Here is a 20,223-nt window from a genome sequence, read left to right as displayed (position 1 = left end):
TTCGCCCGGAGAGCGGCGGCCGCAGCTGGCAGTGCGGCGGGCGCGACCCTCAGGGCCCGCCGCCTTCTTGCCAGCAGGTTCGCCGTGACCGGGGAGGAGGGGAGCGGGGGTGCTCCGAGATTCGCCACCGGCCCCCGGTGACCCTCCAGGGCGAGGCGGGCGGCGGGAGCGGGCGCCGCCGCAGGAGGGTGGGAGCCGCCGCAGTGAGGCCGCGCTGCGCGGGCGAGGCGGCGGCGGGCCGCGTTTCCATGGCAACGCTGCCCCAGCCTAGGCCTTAAGTTGGCGGAGGCGGGGCCCCGGGACAGGCGAGGGGTGCTCGGCGGCTGGGCCCCGTCGGGAGAGGAAAGGGTTAAAGCAGGGTCGGCGAGCGGGCCCGGCGCCGTGGGGGGTCGCCTGCAGGCGGGCGTGGGGATGAGCCGCGGCGGGGGCTGAGGGCCGTGCTTCGGGCGCGTAGGGCAGCCTGCGGAGGTGAAGCCTGTGCTCCCTTGCCGGGCGGAATGGAGGCTGTGAGCGCCACAGAGGACGTGTTTTATGAGGAGGAGGACGAGGCGAACTGCTACGACTTTCAGCCTCTGCCGACGCTGCTGGAGGATGAGGTGAGTGAGGCGGGTGCAGGGACGGAGCCGCCGCCCCTGCGCTCACCTGTGGCAAGGCGGTCGCAGGGGCAGCCCGCGGGACCCCCGCGGCGTCCCCTCCTGCCTGCCCTGTGGGGCTGACCCTGGCCGCGGCTCGGGGGCTCACCCGCCCCGCCGCTGCCTCGGCATAACCGTTCCCTTTCCGTTTGTTCCCCGCGGGCTCCTGGTTCTCTCCTGCCCGGTGATCCCAGCTGCCGAGCTGGGCTGAGACCATCCCCGTGCGCCTTCTCCACGCAACAGCGCAGTCACGGCCCTCCAGCGCGGCCGAGCTCCTGCGGCAGCCAGGGGTTAATGCTGCAGTCGGGAAGTACGTGTCCTTGTCACACCTGAGAAAGGGAAATTTACTGGCAAAAGTTTCCAGTACCTACCAACCAGATTTTGGTACAACCATTTCTTGTGACCTGTGTAAAAAGGCCTTTGTCACTGGGAATTTCTTGTGACCTGTGTAAAAAGGCCTTTGTAACTGGGAAATAAAAAAAAACCAACCAACCAAACCAACCCAAACGGTAATCTCTTTGTTCAGTTGTTATTGCTAAATAATCTGTGGCTAAACCTAGCTCTGCCATCGCGTTTGTCTGGATTTGTACTTGATTTTGCACTCTTTATTGCTCTTGCTCATCTTTATTTGTATCTTTCCCCATGAGGTGTGTTCCTTACTCCCTAGTGGATGTTTGGGCAAAATGTTTGGGGTTTTATTCTTTTTTTTTTAAGTAAAAATTTGGTGAACTGTATGTGAACCACTTGTTCCCCAAGCCAGATCATGCACGCTTTCTTATTTGCTGTATCAAGAACCTGAGCTGACTCAGGATTTAGAAGTGAGTTTGAAAATGAAAAGTCCCTTCCAGCTTCCATAAGTTATCTAATGGCTTAGCAGTTTGACTCTCCCATCATTGTAGTAGGCCCTCTCAGACTGGCCCATGCAAAATACAGGAGGGAGAGGAGGTAGTGTCCTCCGTTTTACACATTAGCTTAAATATTTGGAGTATTTCTTCAGGATGGGGGAAGGCTGAGGATCAACTCTTCTGTGTAAGGAAGACTCAAGCCCATTTTTCTCACATGGTCAATATATACTTTAATTGTGGATTCCCACCAGTGCCTTTTATTTAGTCATTCCAGGTGTATTAATATTTTCAATAGTCTTTTTGAGAGAATGAGCATGACCTATCACCTGGTGATTAGAGAAGTTAATAATAAAGGGCTGCTTTGAAGAGTACTCAGTGAGCTTTTCCAGGCAACCCAGTGTTTTTCTTCAAATCCAGTGAGTGTAGTGAATGATGTCTGCCATGTTTCCCATGATTCTGAAATAGATTGTTTTGAAGTTTGTGTGAATTATCTTGGCAAAAAGACTTAGGTGCCATAGCACTGTGAATGTTGATGTACTGAACTCTCAACAGCTTAGTCATTTAGTGGAGCCTGTACATCACTGTACATGGTATAAAGAATGAGGTTGGTGTGTGATATATGGGTTTTACAGAAACCTACATGTGAAGCAAGAAGCTGCTGAAGCTGAAGAATAGGAAATACTCAGGGTGAGGGTGTATTTCAAATGACTTTATTAGGACTTTCTTCATCTCACACTCCTTAATATTTAATTTAAATTTTTTTAAGAAGTTGTCTGTGCCAAATTAATTTGTTTTCTCTTCCTCTGCTTAATTACATATGCTACTGAGCTGTTTCATACTTGCTGAAGAAAATATAAGGGAAAATTGAGAACTAAAGTGAATAATCAAAGCATGGTTGTCTGACCAGTTCACTTCTTGTAGTTATTCAACGGTAATTGATTTTACAAGTGTCTTTTACTGATAATGAGACAATAGAGAAAAGGCATCAGGATCTCTGTTAGATAACACGCTCGAGTTTTCCTGTAATTTGAGTGAACCAGCTTTCAGTGGTCCAAAGCACTGAATCACAGAATTGTAGGTGTTGGAAGGGACTTTCAGAGATCATCTAGTCCACCCCCCCTGCCAAAGCAGGTTCCCCAAGAGCAGGCTGGACAGCAATGTGGCCAGGCAGGTTTAGAATATCTCCAGAGGAGACTCCACCACCTCTTTGGGCAGCCGGTTCCAGTGCTCTGCCACCCTCACAGGAAAGAAGTTTTTCCTCATATTGAGATGGAACTTCCTGTGTTCAAGCTTGTGTCTCTTGCCCTTTGTCTTGTTGCCGGGTGCCGCTGAGAGGAGCCTGACCCGTTCTCTGGATACCCGCCCTTTAGATATTTCTAAGCATGGATAAGATCCCCTCTCAGTCTTCTCTCATCCAGGCCAAACAGACCCAAGTCAGCCTTTACTCATAAGAGAGGTGCTCCATTCCCTTGATCATCTTGGTAGCCCTCCGCTGGACTCTTTTCAGTAGTTCCCTGTCCTTCTTGAACTGGGGGGCCCAGAACTGGACACATTACTCCAGTTTGGTCTCACAAGGGCAGAGGAGGATGACCTCCCTTGACCTGCTGGCCACGGTCTTTTTAATGCATCCCAAGTGCCAGAAGCTTCTCTGTTATAGTCTTAAAAGGCTTATTTTTAATTTTTTTTTCTCCACAGTGAAAACTTTGTTTCTGTATTGCCTTGGGGATGCAGACTAATCAAATGCACATCTTGGTGTTTTCAAGGCTTTGTTCTCTAGAAAGGCCTTGCTTTGCTGCCATGGCAGCTTTAATAATGAAGGTGAAGATAGTGTGGTCATTTGAGAAATACATTATTTTTGTGAAGTAAATAACTTCACATCCTGGAGCATTGGAAAGAGGAAGGTTTGGTGTGTGGTGGTGGTGTTCTACTTTGCTTTTTCTATCTTTACCTAGCCATCCATTGCTGATGGAAGCCACTGAACATTCGTAAGCCTTTTTTCTTTTTTCCTTTTTTTTTTCCTGTATTATCTAACTTTTCTTTCTGCTGGGAGGAAGATAAGTTTGTCTGATACAGGATCATCATCATCTTTTGTTTAGTCCCGAAATAACCAGATGATAAAGGTAGTTTTGTAGGTATAAACTGTAGATACTGCTACTGACAATTGATATCTGCTGTAGAGCTCAGTCTCAAAGCTTGACTCAAAAGAAATTCTATCAAGTCCTGATTGTAACGGGAATTTGAAATTGAGACTGTCTTAAAAGTTGCAGTTTTTATTTATGTCACATAATGTCTAAATTGAGCCTTTATTGTCTACACGCACAGATGAAACTATCATAGTTTTACATCTTTATTAGTGAAACATACTTTTTTTTTTTTCTTTTTGAAACGTCTTTTGGTTGACCATAAAATAAGCAGTTAGTCTTTCCTTTCCGAACTTACCCTCATCCTACTTATTAGTTCGTTCAGCTTCAAAGCCTAATGGTTTGTGGTCCAGCTCCTTATCATATGCTTATGTTTCCAGATACAGGAACCTCTATTCTGCCCTTCATGCTTAGAAGTTGCCCATAAAGATCTGCAAAACTTCCTCATCTGCCCTCAAAATCTGGTAGCAGCATTACTCTATGGTGCTGAGCACAGCACAGAAAAAATTAGATCTTTCGTCTCATGTACCTGAACTGTAAGGGCTTCTGCTGTTCATTACTATGTAGGACTGAACTCAATGAGGCCATGGTCCATAATTTGTGCTAGAAGGCATTGTAATAATGCTGCCATTAGTAAATCAATCCATTTCTAGGCTGATGAAAACTAGAATATTGAAAATAGAAGCTAATAGAAGCTAACTTTCTCAAATAATAGTGACTCAAATAAGGACTAAAGTGGTCCTTTTTTGAAGGATATTATGAGTACAATACTTAATTCTCTGAAAAACATGTTAACAAACTCTTAACCTTTCTGTTAATGGTAATCCAAATATCATTTATGGTCTCCAGTAGTTAAGTGTGTTAAGTTATAACTGTATTTTCCAAGGGATTAAAAGTTTAAACCACTGCAGTTCTCTGAGCTTTAAAATACCTCACATTCTGCTTTGCTGACAATGAGATACTACTTTTTTTTTTCTTTATTCTAATATGCAGCTACATCTTCAGTTGATCGTATATTTAATATAACTCAAAAGTATAGTCTTTCATCACAGTTACTACATATAAATGACAAATCAGTATGTGCAATTAATAGTGGTGTAGCTTTGATGCAAAGTAACTTCTGTAGATACTTCATTTTTTCTGTTAGCTTATTTTTCCTTACAGATGGAATTGATGTTTTGTTTGTATGGGGTTTTTTTGTCATGCCTTGAAGTTCATGAAATCTTTGTATTTCTGTAGCTATGGCTAATGTATTAGAATGTATTCTAAAAATGTAGATTAAAAGTCTAGCTGTTTTGAACAAAGCACCGTATCTGAACATCTTGATCAGAAAAGCCATGTTAGAGCCGCATTTTTTTATACCGGACTCTTCATAGCCTTACTGTGATGATGGGATCAAAGGAGGTTGACATATTTTAGGGTAGTACCTCAGAAATGAAGTCCATAAACTATTTTGATCACTAAGAGCTCTGGGTCTAATGGGGAGGCCTAGGATAACCAAAGAGTTTGGTTTTAATTCAAAGTATAAGAATACTTTTCCAATGGCTAGTTTGGCTTTTGAGTGTTTATTGAGTAGTTTATGCCACTAAATTTCACCACAGCATCATTCTTAGGCTAATTTAGAGGGTACTTTTTCCCAGATCACAGATGGTTGGGAAAACTGCTGTGAAGAGAATGTTTAAGTAGTTTATCCAGAGGCACCTGGAGAGCTTAAGGGAGACATGGGTTAAACAAAATGTTTTAACTTAGTCTCTCTGCTTTTACCTCCAAATGGTCTGTTTCCCCAACTTTGATGCAGTGTTTAGGTGTCTTACATAGCTCCCATAGTAAGTCTTTTTTTGATGTTAACATGCTGTGATACCTTTGTTCAGGTTAACTGTGCTTCTTAATAGACTCTGTGTTAAGAGCTGAGTTATGCACTTGGTGTTTCTTGGGGTCTTAATCAGTGTCCTAGAAAGTCTGAGAAGTTGCTGGAAACGTTATTTGTAGCCAGTTGTGTCAAATATAATCTATAATGCGCAAAGTAGTGAAATGCAGGGTAATTTATGAATTCATATCTTGGCAGGAGAATGTGTCCCTTGCTGATATTTTGTCACTGCGGGATAGCTGTCTTACTGAGAAGGATATTTGGGCAATTTGCCTGGAGTGTTGCCATTCTCTGAAGAGCATTGCCCATTCTGCAATCTTCCAGACACTCTGCATCACTCCTGACACTTTGGCTTTTAACACCAATGGCAATGTATGCTTCATGGAACAGCTCAGTGGTAAGTATTTGTGTTTCCAGGCTGTTTGTTTTAGAACTATGGAAACTTATAGTAGAGACTGTAGTAAAGCATTGCATTCTATTATTCAGACTTGTAATTAAAATAAAGAGAAAACAAAAACTTATTTAAGAGTGGGTGAGCATAGGTCCATATGAAATGACATGTTCAGTTTTATAATTGATTAACAAAGCTTAGAAGATTCTTCCTAGTTATTTTAAGACTGATCCAGGGGAATGTAGGCTATGCATTTGTGTATCTGTGTGCACAAGTCTCTATATATGTAAAGCACGTTCTTGGTATCTTCCAGTTCTTCTCATTTCATGGATTATGTCCTATTTCAGAGAAGTCTGACATTCGATGTATCTTGATTGTGGCCATAGAGATTGGGGCAATTCTAGCGCATGTGCTCTTGAATAAAGGATTACTTTTTATTTCTTTTAAGTCATGATTTTTATACTCGGGAAGTGTGGTGACTGACTGAGAAATGAATTTTAATATGCTAAAAAACAGTATGTGGTAGCATGTAAGATCTTCAGGTATCGTAGCAGATGAATGGGAGGATGCTTAACATAAAAAAATACTTCTGATTTCAGCACAGACAAAAAAGTGTGCTATTGTTGCTATTCCCTTTTCACATGACCCACCTAAGGAATCTTTGTCTTGAGCTTGTTAGAGATATTACAAAACAAAAAATAAGCCCCAGCTCTTATTCTGTAGCCCTTTTAAAATTATGTCAATATGCACTGGAAGAATCGTTCTAGTCCATGTACACACTATTCAAGCTATGTTTTCTTTAATCTAACTTATTTTGAAATCTGTATCAGAGTAAGTGTTTATTCTTTTAGTCAAAATCTGTATCACAGTATTTAGAAAAGATGGGGTAAAGTAAGTGTGGAACAAATGAATGTTTGTTGCCTTCCTTAGAATTAAAGATAGTATTTCAAATAAGCAGGTAACATTATAAAATTTAGTTAATTAAGATAAAAATGTATCTTCATAATTGTCGTATTTGTTTTATGCTTAATTCCTCAAGTGTATGTGAGACAACTTCTGTGTTAATAGGATAATGTGGAATCAATTTCCTTTACTTTGAGGAGCTTGTCATAATTTGAAATTTAAAAAAGAAAAAAGCTGACTTTGTATTCGTAAAAATATATGAAAGGCTTGTTGAAGAGAATAAATTTAGTGGATGAAAAATGCCCCTCAGCTAAGATCTTTGCTTGCAATTGGGGAAAAAAAAGAGTTCTTCTTAAATGTTTTCATCTAATTGAATAGCTGGCAAACAATTGATCCAGGAATTTGCCGTATTCAAGTGCTTAAAATGTGGGATAACAAATTCCCGTGCAAAGCAAATACACAAAGATTTTGTTTCCTGAAGCTATGTTAGTCTCTGCGGAAGATACTTTTCATTAGATCTCTTTAAAGAAAGTTGCATTTTTCCTGGGAATGCAAAAAGTGATGTGTGTGTTCTGTTTCCCACGTGCACACTCTGCGCTGTGGCTTTGACTCCTCCTCTTCCCCTTTCCCTCAGATCACATTGCTATTTGGTTAAAATATAGTTTGTTAGATAGGCACGTGGGAAGGTTGTCCTTTTAACTTCCCTATAGGTGTTGCTGTTGGATTTGTTCTTCCAGAAGAAAATTATAACCTGGATTAGGCCAGTGAGAGAAAATGAGCAGCATGTTGCCTCCGCTTTAGCAGCGAGTTCTGCTTCCTGCAGATCCTGTGGTGCTAAAGTGGCAAACATACAATAGGATGTTCTGCCAGGGGCTCTCATATCTTCTTGTCTCTTCAAATCAGACACGTTTCCATTGTAAACATTCTATTAAAAGAATACAGTGAGCCTTAGCAATGATAAAAAACTATATGCTTGTACAGCCTTTAAAGTGTCTTATGGGAAGAAAGGGAAAAGAGTGGGGAGGTAAAAACCAGCAGTAGCCTTGGAGGGAGGAGGGGAATGACAAAACATCTGTCTGTTAGGAAGAAATGTGGAAATAATGAAAAAATTTGGTGTGTGGGGAATGCAGAATTAGTGCAGAATTAGTTGTTTACTATTTTTCAATGGGAAAGTAGGATTGGGAACATAGAGAGGAACTGTAAATCAGTTAGTGGCATCTGGCATGGGTAGTCAGCCATACCAGGTTATGAACATGTAGAAAAAGTCTTCTCTGCGATATAACTGAGTTTGGTGTCTTTACAATAAAAGGGGTTTTCATTTCACTTCTAACATGTAGGCACAAAAGTTCTATTAGAGCTAAAGCTGTGATGAGCATGCTGTGCCTGTGAGCATACTTTTTTTTTTCCCTCCCTGTTGAATAGGGAAGCTTAGTCTTTGCTTGTAAATGATCTCAGGCATCCATTGGCTCTATAGAAGGATAGACTTGGTGAGTTGATTGCGTACATGAAGAGTAGGTTTTTAGTCAGACACTTTTTTAATCCCCTGGTGTTCTTTACTGGGTTGATGTGACTTCAGTACACTGATACTGCATGCATGTTCAGATGCAGCAGCAGTTTTTTTTATCATAATTAAAACAAACTAAGCAGAAAGGTCAAAGTCCTAAGCTAGCCTGTAGATGAAGAGGCAATTTGCTGTTCAGGTTGGTTTTGCTGCTTGAACCCTTATCTCCCAGGTCGGCAGTGGAAAATAGGGAATGGAAATGTCCCATTACCCAAATCAAACCTGGAAGCCACAGCTGAGCCACACCAGCTTCTGTGATAACTTGGTCCAGACATAAATGTCTGAAGGCAAGAAGTGGTTAGGCATGGTAAATATATTTCTTTGGGGGTGTTTGTCTGTTTTGTTTCTTAGCAGAAAAAATATGGTATCCTTCTGCAGAAAGTTTGAAAACAGCACTTTATTTTACTTCCAGTATTAGAACTGTGGGTAACAAGTTCTTTGTACATCAGATATGAGTGAACCAAAATGCTGCTATATACATAGTTTCTTTCATATCAGATGTGAGTGTATCATTACATTGGTTTGTTTTTTGAGCAAGACTACTAATTTTTAATCTGACACATTTCCTTTTGCTTTCAAAGATGATCCAGAGGGTGCCTTTGTTCCACCAGAATTTGATATCACCGGTAACACTTTTGAGGCAAGTTCATAAATTTATTTGTAAAATAGAGGGCTTTTTAATCATTTTAGTACTTCTGGCAGTACCAAATGTCCAGCATTCTCAACTATAATTTTAACACATTTAAAGATTGTTAATAGTAAATTGTACTGTTTAGATACATTTTATGAAAATCAAAAGTAAACTTAAAATGCTATCTTAATTTTCTGGATAAACATTTGTTCACGAACTGTTAAAATGTGAGAATCTATTTTGGCTGAATAATGTGTTGCTCTAAACCTCAGGTGATCTATATTATGTTCACTGGTATCCTTCACTGGTTACACTTGCCTGTTTGGGGACTAGCCATGAACTTTTATGAGTAAATATAAAATTTGTTTGCTATCCTCTTCAATAAAATAATTCATGGAAGGGTAGTTAGCAGTTTTGCCTTTGATTTAATGAAGAAACAAATGACTGACTGTTGTTTGCAATGCGAAAATGCTCTACATTGTTAAATTAAATTAGATTTACATTGTTTATACTAATTCATTAGCCTCCCAAGTCAACCATCTCATTTCATGCTGCAGAGTGCCTGTATGCTTAATATCCTTTTTTTAATACAGTGGGTTTTTTCTGGCATGCATTCTTCGATAATTCAAATACTTTAATTAGCAACATGTGCTATTCAAGATATTTAAAAAAATATTTTGTTTCTCTGTACTTCAATACAAATACCTTTTGGTTTTGTATTTATAGCCTTCATAGTTGTGTTTATAGTTTTATATATTTCTTGGGGGAGCAGGTGGGAAGGATAAGTGAACCTTGGAAGTGTGTAGTACCACAACAAAGATGCGAGTGATAAGGCAGGAAGGGTACTGTTGTAGACTATGAAGTCGTACAGTCTTTGAAAGTTAGAGATGCAACACTTGTCCCTGTTGCTATGGTTGGTTAATGTGCTTATATAGGCCAGCAGGGCTTTAGTGATTTTGTGCTCCGTCTCTCCTCTGACCCCCAGGCTGGTTTTGGGGGAGTCTTTGTCGTCTTTGTTGGGGGGCAGGGGGCCAGTACGAGTGAGGGGTGGTTAGGAGGTGACCAGTGTTGCATCTAAACTTGGCAACTGTAGTAGTGTTTATATTCAGATGTGGTTGACTAAAGCAAGTCCCAAAATCACCCAAAGGTGACTATTTTTTGTTTCAATTTTTGTTGTGCATATGAAGCTGGGCTTAAGATTTTACATAAATATGTTCTCTATCCCTTGCCCCTTAACAAGCCTCCAAGACTTGACACAGAAACACTTCTAAGATTTGTGAAGTTATTTGCTTCTCTGGCAAACTTGCATTTCCTCCAATACTTTCTCCTCCCCTAGGAGTTGCTGAACGTTTAGGTGTATAGCAAACCAATGCACTGAAAGATGTTTGAAGACCAAGGGGAGGGGACAAGGTGAAACAGGGATTTGGAAAGATTGTGGGAATACTAAGCGACCTGAAATTTTAGTTCTGTCTGATATACAAGGCCATTGTATTCCTCTTGGGTAAGACATCTTACCTGTGTACAGGTTTATTATTTAATTCTTATTTTTCAGCAATGTTGACAAGCCTGTTAATCCTAGTACCAGCTACAGCACAAACAAGTGCTGTAGTGAAAGCAGCAGCAGTGAAATATCATACAGTCAGGGAAACCTCTTTGAGTCAGGGGTGTCTCTGAACACTTTTACTTTTTTTTTTTTTTTCAAAATTGGATGACAATACATGAAGTACACATTTGTGTGGAAGGAAGTCAACATGTTCTGCCTTGTCTGTTGTGAAGTGGGGTGAGGGGTAGGGTTCACTAACTTCTGTCTATTGCTCCTATTTCTTTAGCACATTGGGGAGCCTTGCACAGCAGGGAGAGCAGTGCTACAGGAGTGTACTGTTCCCTCAGCTGTTTCCCATGTCAGTGCCCCATCCTAGGGCAATGCACAAGTCAGAAAAGCTAGGGCTTTCCCCTCTTTTAGGCAGAGGTGTACTGTTTTACTCTGGGATTTGTCTGCATTTTGTCAGACAGCTATGGGATTCTGAGTATTTGTGGAACTTTCAAAGCTTTGCCTGTTACTGTTTGGTTGAATTTTAAGTCCTTTAGTACCCGATCAAATTCTGCCAGGGATTCCACGCTGCCCTTGGCTTGCTTTTCTAGTTTCTAAGACCTACAGTTATGTACTTGTTAGGAGGGTTTTATGATATTGTAATCTTTTCAAGCTAGCTGTTTCCTTCCTGGTACTAGTACTTCAAGTTCTTCACTTTTTCAAAGACGACGATACTTTTGTCTATCCCCTCACCCCTAGTGACCCCCTACTATGCAAGAGCAGAATAGCACTGGTTTTTATACATCTCTCTGAGCAATCTCTAGGCCCTTGTGCTTTCTCAGTATTATAAGATTCTTTGTACTATACCAGTAAGCTGTTCTCTTTTCAGGGGCATGAAATCTTTTGTGTTACTCCTTGCTCCTTCCTTGGTAATGACCTTACTTGGTTGTTCTTTGTTGAAGGAGTGTTTTTGCAGCTGCTTAGTATGCTTTGTTGAGAACAATGGAAAGTAGTGTTTGTATTGAAAATATCCAATTTCAGTATATAGAAAAAAAATAGTATTGGAACTATAAATTATGTTCAGGATGGTCTTTGATAGCTGTTACTACATTCCCAAAGCTCAGCTGATTTAAAATACTAATCTCAGCCAGAAGTTTCACTTTATTTGAGTGTGACCCATTTTGTGGCTTCTAAAATGGAAGCACACAATGAGGTTTATATAGCTACTGGATAACTTCTTCCTCTTTAAATGCTTCTTTTTTAAAAATTCCTCAAATAAAGCTACAGTTACTTCAACAAGAGATGTTTTGTTTCCTGCTTGGTGAATTACTGATGCAGACCTCTATTGGAATTGAGACTCCAGTCTGGTTACTAAACTTAGCTGGCACTTACAAGTACACAAGGGTAATAGACACAAGAAACAAATTGAAATGCATTACTCTCCTGGTGTCTGAAACAACACGACTAAAAATCCAGTTTCTGGTTGCAATTTCAAATAGCAAGAAATCTAAATCCAAATGACAATGCACAGGACTTGTTTTAGGCTTGTGCCTTGCTTCCTGACCTGCTCTCCATTTGTAAACTGGGAATAATAACACCAACTTCAGTTACGGTAGAGAATAGGAAGGTAAAAAGTAGCCCTTGAGGGAGTTGTCAGCTTTGGCGTTGGGTGTAGAGTAGACTTTTTAGAGAGAAAGATGTTGAGAAGGAAGTAGCTGTGAAAGTGGCTTTTGATACTAGTAAGAAGTGTGGCTGAGCTTTCCAACTCTTCTTTAGTGCTGCCACAGTTCCAGCCTGGGGAGTTGTAGGAAGGAATGCAGTTTCTCAGGGTCTCAAGAGACTTTGAAATGCCTGTGCCGCTGAGTGGTTGGAGCAGCATTTAATTGTGTAGTTCCAGTATGTCCTCCTCTTCCCGGTGTAAGCATTGTCACAGTGCAAGGACAAAAAAGGCAGCCAAGCAGTTCCTGTTGGTCTCTAGGACAGCGTTGGGCTAAAACAGGGAATCTCCTGAGTATCTGTTCATGTTAATTTTTTTCCTCTAATTTTGCTATCTCCTGAGAGACTTCTATTACCATTGTGCCCTAGTAACTGCACTGTTAAGATTCAGTGCTGCAAAGAGAAGGAGGGAAACAGGGTGAGAAACTTTAGACATACGATCCAAAGAAAAGGTGAATTTCTAAGCAGTACACTTACCATTTTCACTTTTATTCTTAATTTATATGCAGGTATGTGATGTGGCTGTGCACACTAAAAGCTTTCTGATGACTGAAGCTGTTACATGCTTCCTTTGGGGGAAAGATCTCACTTTCTGTTTCTCCTTTAGGATGGAAGGTGTGTCTGTATTTGCTGTAGCAAGTACTGACCGCTTTTTTTTGTTCTCATTGAATCTTGAGCTGAAAGTCAGTTAGAAGTATCTTGAGCATAAAGCCTAGCCTCTAATTTTCTCATGTTTTACTAGTATGCAACTGTAGGGACCCCATATAGAATGTGAATTTTTCTCTTTTCTAGAAAGACATTAAGAGGCTGAGATGCAAAAATACAGATGTGAGGCTTCTTTTAAAATTTGCCAACTTGGCTATACTGGGCTTATCAAACAATTCTTCAGTATAAAATAATGCTGAGTTTTAATTCCTGCCTCTAAATAGTAAGAGCTTTAATCTTTTCCTAATGAAAATGGTTCCTATTTCATTTTCTTGCCCTGGGCAGTAGGACAGTGTTAGACTTGTGAAATTTGACCAATGGGAGGCCCAACAGGAATAGTTGAATGTTGGTGAGTTTGTTAATAGCCTTTTTTATATCACTACAATACAAGTTTGCCTCAGGTTAAAAACATTGGCTGTCTCAAACCAGTTTCAAATAGCTATTTGTCTGGATCACAAAACTGCCATTGAGTCTGACACAGAGGTTCATTGATATAGAACCCAACATTTCTAAGATATGAGCTTTCAGTGAGATGGAGGACTGACGTCTGCCATGTGTGAACTTCCATTTATAATCTTTTAATAATGTGTCTATTCAGTTTTGCTTGTTCTAGTGCACTTCTGTAACAAAAATCAGTGAATTTTCTGTCTTGTCTGCCTAATTTTTTTCTTTATATCTAAAGCAAACTGGATAATACTTCTGTTTAATGACTTCTTCCATTATTTAGAGGTGATAAAATGCAGTAGTCAGAATCCTCAGTATGCAGCAAGATTAAAACCTTTCAGAAATAAAAGACCTGAAAAAGTTGTATGGAGTTGAATGCTACCTTGAAGAGACAGGGGAAATATGGGAAAGAGAATGCGAAGAAGGTGAAGCTAGAACTTGTTCTTGGTTTTTGCTGGCAGGAGTGAGGTATGCTGATCTCTCACCTGGGAGAGAATCAGAAAAGGCTGAACGCTGCCTGTCCCTTTGCTAGAATGTGACAGCTGTCAACGTGCAGTTCTCAGCGGGTTATAGTTGATTTATTTTATAGTTTTAAAAAAAAATTGAAGTGTTTCAACAACCTTAAAAATAAACAATTCTACACAAAGTGGTATAACTAGTGCCAATAGAAAAGACAAGCTAAAATAGATTGCATTGTTTTTGAGAACTAGTTGAGATTCATGTGGCTTATTCCTATGAAAAGTGACAAGGCAGTTGGATTGATATACACCCTATACATATAAATATTATATATGCATATAAATGCATGGGTTGAAATGCCAAATGAAACTTACTGTTAGAGGTGATCATTAAATAAAGAAAGGTTCAGGGTAGATATATATATGTGTGTGTGTGTGTGTTGGTCCTACTGAAGAAAACTGAGCTGACAGTCGGGTGCTGCAGTATTTCTCAATATATGATCATTACTGAGCTACAGCTCAGGTCTCAGCTGTTGGTCCTTCATCTTTCTCCCAAATCAAAACAGTAGAAGGTATAAATGAAGTCTTGCCTTTGCCACTTACCTGGTCTTTTCAAGCAGTAGCTTTGAATGCTGTGAGATTCTTTCTACTGTTCTGTTCTTTCTTTAGCTCTTCATGCAGGAGGAAAAAAGAAAACTTTTTACATGCTCTCCTAGGTGGGTCTTTGGTTTTGTTTTTATCTGATGGGGGAAATAAGTCTTTTGAAACACCTGGTGTCTTCTTTCTTGAGCTCTGTTTCCTTTAATTTCATATAGCCTCCTCTTGAGACTAATTCTATCTAACAGCAGCAAGGCTTGTCATCGGCAAATGGTGACTTATCTCCTCATTTAGTCTAAACCATTCTATCTTCTGAGTGTTATTTAAAGCTGTCTTTTTCTTCAGTGACAAAAATAAATTACTTTTATTTGGTTACCTATGCCTCTACTGTGCTATAGAAAAGGAAATGGAATCCTCCTGTTCTTGCTTTACATTGTTGGCCCAATTGAGTTTCCATTCAGGAATCTTAGTACTGAGCAAGTATCACCCTTTATTTGCTTTACAGAAAGAGCTAACCAAAGGAAGGATATGAGGCCAATGTGATTATTTTTTTTACAGCAGTCTTTTTTCTTTTTTTTTTTTTTAATCTATAGAATATCCTAAAGTTCATAATTTGATTACTTCAAAAACCTACAGCTTGCTGCTTAGTTCTGAAGTTGGGCCTGCAAAGTTGTCATATTGGTCTTCTCTAGCTGGATATTGCCAGCAGTTTTGCAGTTTTGCATCTAAGTCTGAAACACAACTTTTGACAGACTGACTTCTATTTTTATCAGGAATAGTCTGTCTCTTAGGTAGAAAAGTGTCCTCAGAAAATAAATGACTGACTATAGAGGTAACATGATTAATGAAAATATGTAGTATTTTAGGTTTCTTCCTTGCTTTGCTTGCTATTAGGTTTCTATAAGAAGGCATTATTAAAGCTAAAATGTATATTTTCCTTAAGATTGAGGAAGATTATTTTCTGATGGAGAAAAGCATTTTTCAAATCGGATTATTCAAGGATTTTTGGTTTTGTGAGGTAAAAAGTAGAGTAAAAAGGAAACTTGGTGTTCTGTCTTAAAACAGTTCCTTCTTGTGGTGGTTGAAGCCCGAGTGCTTTTAGAAGCCTGAGTGCTGTTATACTTGTGCAGTATGATAAAACTCTAGGCTTTATAATGTTAAAGATGCACAAATGTTTTGGTTCAGTTCTTGATCTCCAGTCTCTTCTACATAAACTCTCTGAGAGTGTACTTTCTCAGCTATGGATAAAGTTGTCTTCCTTAGTCCTAGCAGAATTATCTGTCAGTTTCTGATGCTACTCATTCAAACTCATTTCTTTGGTGATCATCATCAGAACTTAATTTGCTATTGCTTTCTCTACTTATTTCCAACACTTATTCTTTAGAATTTTCAGAAATGCTTTTGATATGTTAGCCTGAACCCTGAAAGGCAGCATGAAGACCTCCAGCAAAATTATTCCTTGTCATTGCTTGATATCGAAAGATTTCTCATTCATTAATTTTATGTCTGTTTTACATCGATATTCAGGTCACTAAAAGATACACCCTCATTGCTAGGTTGGATCTGAAGACTTTATACTCCCTGCAAAAAGGACTAACAATTAATTTTTACTATTTGCATGAACTGAAAATAGAGCTATTTCACCAGTGTATGAGAACATTCATAAATACCACCTCATTTTTGAAAGGTTCAGGAACTCATTGCCATAAAACCAGATGGCAGATTGGACAACTGCCTAATCTCTGGGTAAAACTTTGAAAGTACTTCAGTTTTCACTGTGAATTAGATGGTTGTAGAGTTATTTTATTAGGCTACCTGAGACTTAGTCAATAGAGCCTTCAGGATTATGACAAAATGCTAGTCACTCATGCATCATTCTCCTTATTTATCGCATTTCAAAAAAGCTTCAAAGAACAATCGAGAACATGCTTTTGAAGCTAAGGATCATGTCTTCTGCATTGCAAGTGACTTAAGCTTTCTTAGATGATCAGTGATCAAGTAGTGAAAAGAAGACCACGCGCAATGAAGAAAGGTTTCAGGACCTTGGGACGACTGGTCAAGGGGTCAGGAGCACAAGTCTCCTCTATCCCTCCAGGTGTGGGGAATGATGAAGGGCTCAACAGGAGGAGCCAGCAGACCAATGCCTGGCTCCAAGCCTGGTGCTACCAGCAGGACTTAAGGTTCTTTGATCACAACTTGATTTACAAGACACCAGGCCTGCTGGTAACAGATGGGAATAGCTTATCTCACAGGGGGAAAAGCGTTCTAGGATGAGTTAACAGGGTTCATTGAGAGAGCTTTAAACTAGATTCAAAGGGGGATGGGGGATGTAACTGGGCTTGCTAGAAAGGTGCCTGGGTGTAGTAGCTCAGCACTTGTGGGACAGCGGGCTGGTATTTTTGAGAGCCAGAAGGCCTACCCCTACCAAGGGTGGAAACTACATGCTCAACTTTCTCTCTGAAATGCTTCCACACCAATGCACGCAGCGTGGGGAACAAACAGGAAGAACTGGAGATCTGTGTATGGTCAGAGGGCCATGACCTCATTGCAATTACAGAGACATGGTGGGATAGCTCACAAGACTGGAACGCTGTCCTTTTTAGGAAAGGCAGGCCAGAAAGGCCAACCTCATTGCAATTACTGAGACATGGTGGGATAACTCACACGACTGGAATGCTGTCCTTTTTAGGAAAGGCAGGCCGGAAAGGCCAGGTGGTGGAGTTGCTCTTTCTGTGAGAAAACAACTGGATTGTATTGGCTCTTTCTGTGAGAAAACAACTGGATTGTATCAGGCTCTCCCTGGGGGCAGATGAAGAGGGAGTTGAGAGCTTGTGGGTGAGAATTAAGGGGCAGGCCCATATGAGAGACACTCTTGTGGGTGTTTATTACAGGCCACCTGATCAGGATGGGGGAGTTGATGAGCCCTTTGACAGACAGCTGAAAGTAGCCTTGCAGTCACAGGCCTTGGTTCTCATGGAGGACTTCAATCACTGTGAGATCTGCTGGGAAGGCTACGCAGCTGGGCATGTACAGTCCAGGAGGTTCCTCTGGTGTATTAATGATAACTTTTTGACTCAGGTAGTGGAGAAGCCAATAAAGAGAGGTGTACTACTGGACCTATTTCTGACAAAGAGTGACTGGTGAAGGACATTAAGGTTGGGTGCAGCCTTGGCTATAATGATCATGAAAAGATAGAGTTCAGGATCATGGGCAGTATACTCAAAACGGCAAGTAGCATTGCAGCCTTGGACTTCAAGAAAGCTAACTTTGACCTCTTCAAGAAACTGCTTGGAGAAATCTCATGGGTTAGGGCCCTGGAAGGTAGGGGGGCTCAAGAGATCTGGTTCAAACCAGCTCCTTCTCCAAGCTCAGGATCGGTGCATCCCTAAGAGCAAGAAATCAGGCAAGGGAAGCATGACCTCCCTTGACTTGATGGTCACACTTACCCTGATGCACCCCAGGATGCCATTGGCCACAAGGGCACATCGATGGTTCAGGGTCACTCTGTTGTCCACCAGGTCTCCCAGGTCTTTTTCCTCAGAGCTGCTCTCCAGCAGGTCAGTCCCCAACCCATACTCGTGCAGGGAGTTATTCCTCCCCAGGTGCAGCAACCCTACACTTGTCCTTGTTGAATTTCATCAGGTTCCTCTCTGCCCAACTCTCCAGCCTGTCCAGGTCTCGCTGTATGGTGGCACAGCCTTCTGGCATGTCAGCCACCCCCTCCCAGTTTTGTATCATCAGAAAACTTGCTGAGGGTACATTCCATCCCTTCATGCAGGTCATGGATGAAAATATTGAAGAGGACTGGACCCAGTACTGACCCCTGGGGAGCACCACTTCTTTCCTGTGGGGGTGGCAGAGCCCTGGAACAGGCTGCTTTGAGAGGTGGTGGAGTCTCTGTCTCTGGAGATATCTAAAACCCACCTGGAGACATTCCTGTGCAACCTGCTCTTTGTAACTCTGCTCTGGCAGCAGGGCTTGGATTAGATGATCTTCAGAGGTCACTTCCAACCCCATATCATTCTGTGATTCTGTGACCCCTGGAGCAGGTTTTAGAGTAGAATAGTCTATTACTCAAAACGGCAAGTAGCATTGCAGCCTTGGACTTCAAGAAAGCTAACTTTGACCTCTTCAAGAAACTGCTTGGAGAAATCTCATGGGTTAGGGCCCTGGATGGTAGGGGGGCTCAAGAGATCTGGTTCAAACCAGCTCCTTCTCCAAGCTCAGGATCGGTGCATCCCTAAGAGCAAGAAATCAGGCAAGGGAAGCATGACCTCCCTTGACTTGATGGTCACACTTACCCTGATGCACCCCAGGATGCCATTGGCCACAAGGGCACATCGATGGTTCAGGGTCACTCTGTTGTCCACCAGGTCTCCCAGGTCTTTTTCCCCAGAGCTGCTCTCCAGCAGGTCAGCCCCCAACCCATACTCGTGCAGGGAGTTATTCCTCCCCAGGTGCAGCACCCTACACTTGTCCTTGTTGAATTTCATCAGGTTCCTCTCTGCCCAACTCTCCAGCCTGTCCAGGTCTCGCTGTATGGTGGCACAGCCTTCTGGCATGTCAGCCACCCCCTCCCAGTTTTGTATCATCAGAAAACTTGCTGAGGGTACATTCCATCCCTTCATGCAGGTCATGGATGAAAATATTGAAGAGGACTGGACCCAGTACTGACCCCTGGGGAGCACCACTTCTTTCCTGTGGGGGTGGCAGAGCCCTGGAACAGGCTGCTTTGAGAGGTGGTGGAGTCTCTGTCTCTGGAGATATCTAAAACCCACCTGGAGACATTCCTGTGCAACCTGCTCTTTGTAACTCTGCTCTGGCAGCAGGGCTTGGATTAGATGATCTTCAGAGGTCACTTCCAACCCCATATCATTCTGTGATTCTGTGACCCCTGGAGCAGGTTTTAGAGTAGAATAGTCTATTTCAGTTGGAATGGACCAAGTTTCTCAGGGTCTCAAGAGACTTTGAAATGCCTGTGCCGCTGAGTGGTTGGAGCAGCATTTAATTGTGTAGTTCCAGTATGTCCTCCTCTTCCCGGTGTAAGCATTGTCACAGTGCAAGGACAAAAAAGGCAGCCAAGCAGTTCCTGTTGGTCTCTAGGACAGCGTTGGGCTAAAACAGGGAATCTCCTGAGTATCTGTTCATGTTAATTTTTTTCCTCTAATTTTGCTATCTCCTGAGAGACTTCTATTACCATTGTGCCCTAGTAACTGCACTGTTAAGATTCAGTGCTGCAAAGAGAAGGAGGGAAACAGGGTGAGAAACTTTAGACATACGATCCAAAGAAAAGGTGAATTTCTAAGCAGTACACTTACCATTTTCACTTTTATTCTTAATTTATATGCAGGTATGTGATGTGGCTGTGCACACTAAAAGCTTTCTGATGACTGAAGCTGTTACATGCTTCCTTTGGGGGAAAGATCTCACTTTCTGTTTCTCCTTTAGGATGGAAGGTGTGTCTGTATTTGCTGTAGCAAGTACTGACCGCTTTTTTTTGTTCTCATTGAATCTTGAGCTGAAAGTCAGTTAGAAGTATCTTGAGCATAAAGCCTAGCCTCTAATTTTCTCATGTTTTACTAGTATGCAACTGTAGGGACCCCATATAGAATGTGAATTTTTCTCTTTTCTAGAAAGACATTAAGAGGCTGAGATGCAAAAATACAGATGTGAGGCTTCTTTTAAAATTTGCCAACTTGGCTATACTGGGCTTATCAAACAATTCTTCAGTATAAAATAATGCTGAGTTTTAATTCCTGCCTCTAAATAGTAAGAGCTTTAATCTTTTCCTAATGAAAATG

The 20,223-nt window shown here is 41.3% G+C and overlaps 1 protein-coding gene across 4 annotated transcripts in view; it reads left to right on the top strand.

Moving 5' to 3' along the window:
• Positions 1-296: 296 nt before the first annotated feature.
• Positions 297-20,223, top strand: part of KNDC1 (kinase non-catalytic C-lobe domain (KIND) containing 1) — a 75,811-nt gene continuing 55,884 nt past the window's right edge. For all 4 annotated transcript variants that reach the window (XM_014959760.1, XM_014959776.1, XM_014959768.1 and 1 more), the window contains exons 1-3: positions 297-596; positions 5,684-5,882; positions 8,922-8,980. In XM_014959760.1, coding sequence (XP_014815246.1) covers positions 498-596; positions 5,684-5,882; positions 8,922-8,980 — 357 coding nt within the window. In that variant the 5' untranslated portion in view covers positions 297-497. The remainder of the gene's footprint in view (positions 597-5,683; positions 5,883-8,921; positions 8,981-20,223) is intronic.

This window comes from Calidris pugnax, unplaced genomic scaffold (assembly GCF_001431845.1).
Source record: "Calidris pugnax isolate Ruff unplaced genomic scaffold, ASM143184v1 scaffold4, whole genome shotgun sequence".
NCBI classification, from domain to species: Eukaryota; Metazoa; Chordata; class Aves; order Charadriiformes; family Scolopacidae; genus Calidris; species Calidris pugnax.
Note: the sequence above shows the minus strand (reverse complement) of the source record. Positions and strands in the feature narration are given on the sequence as shown.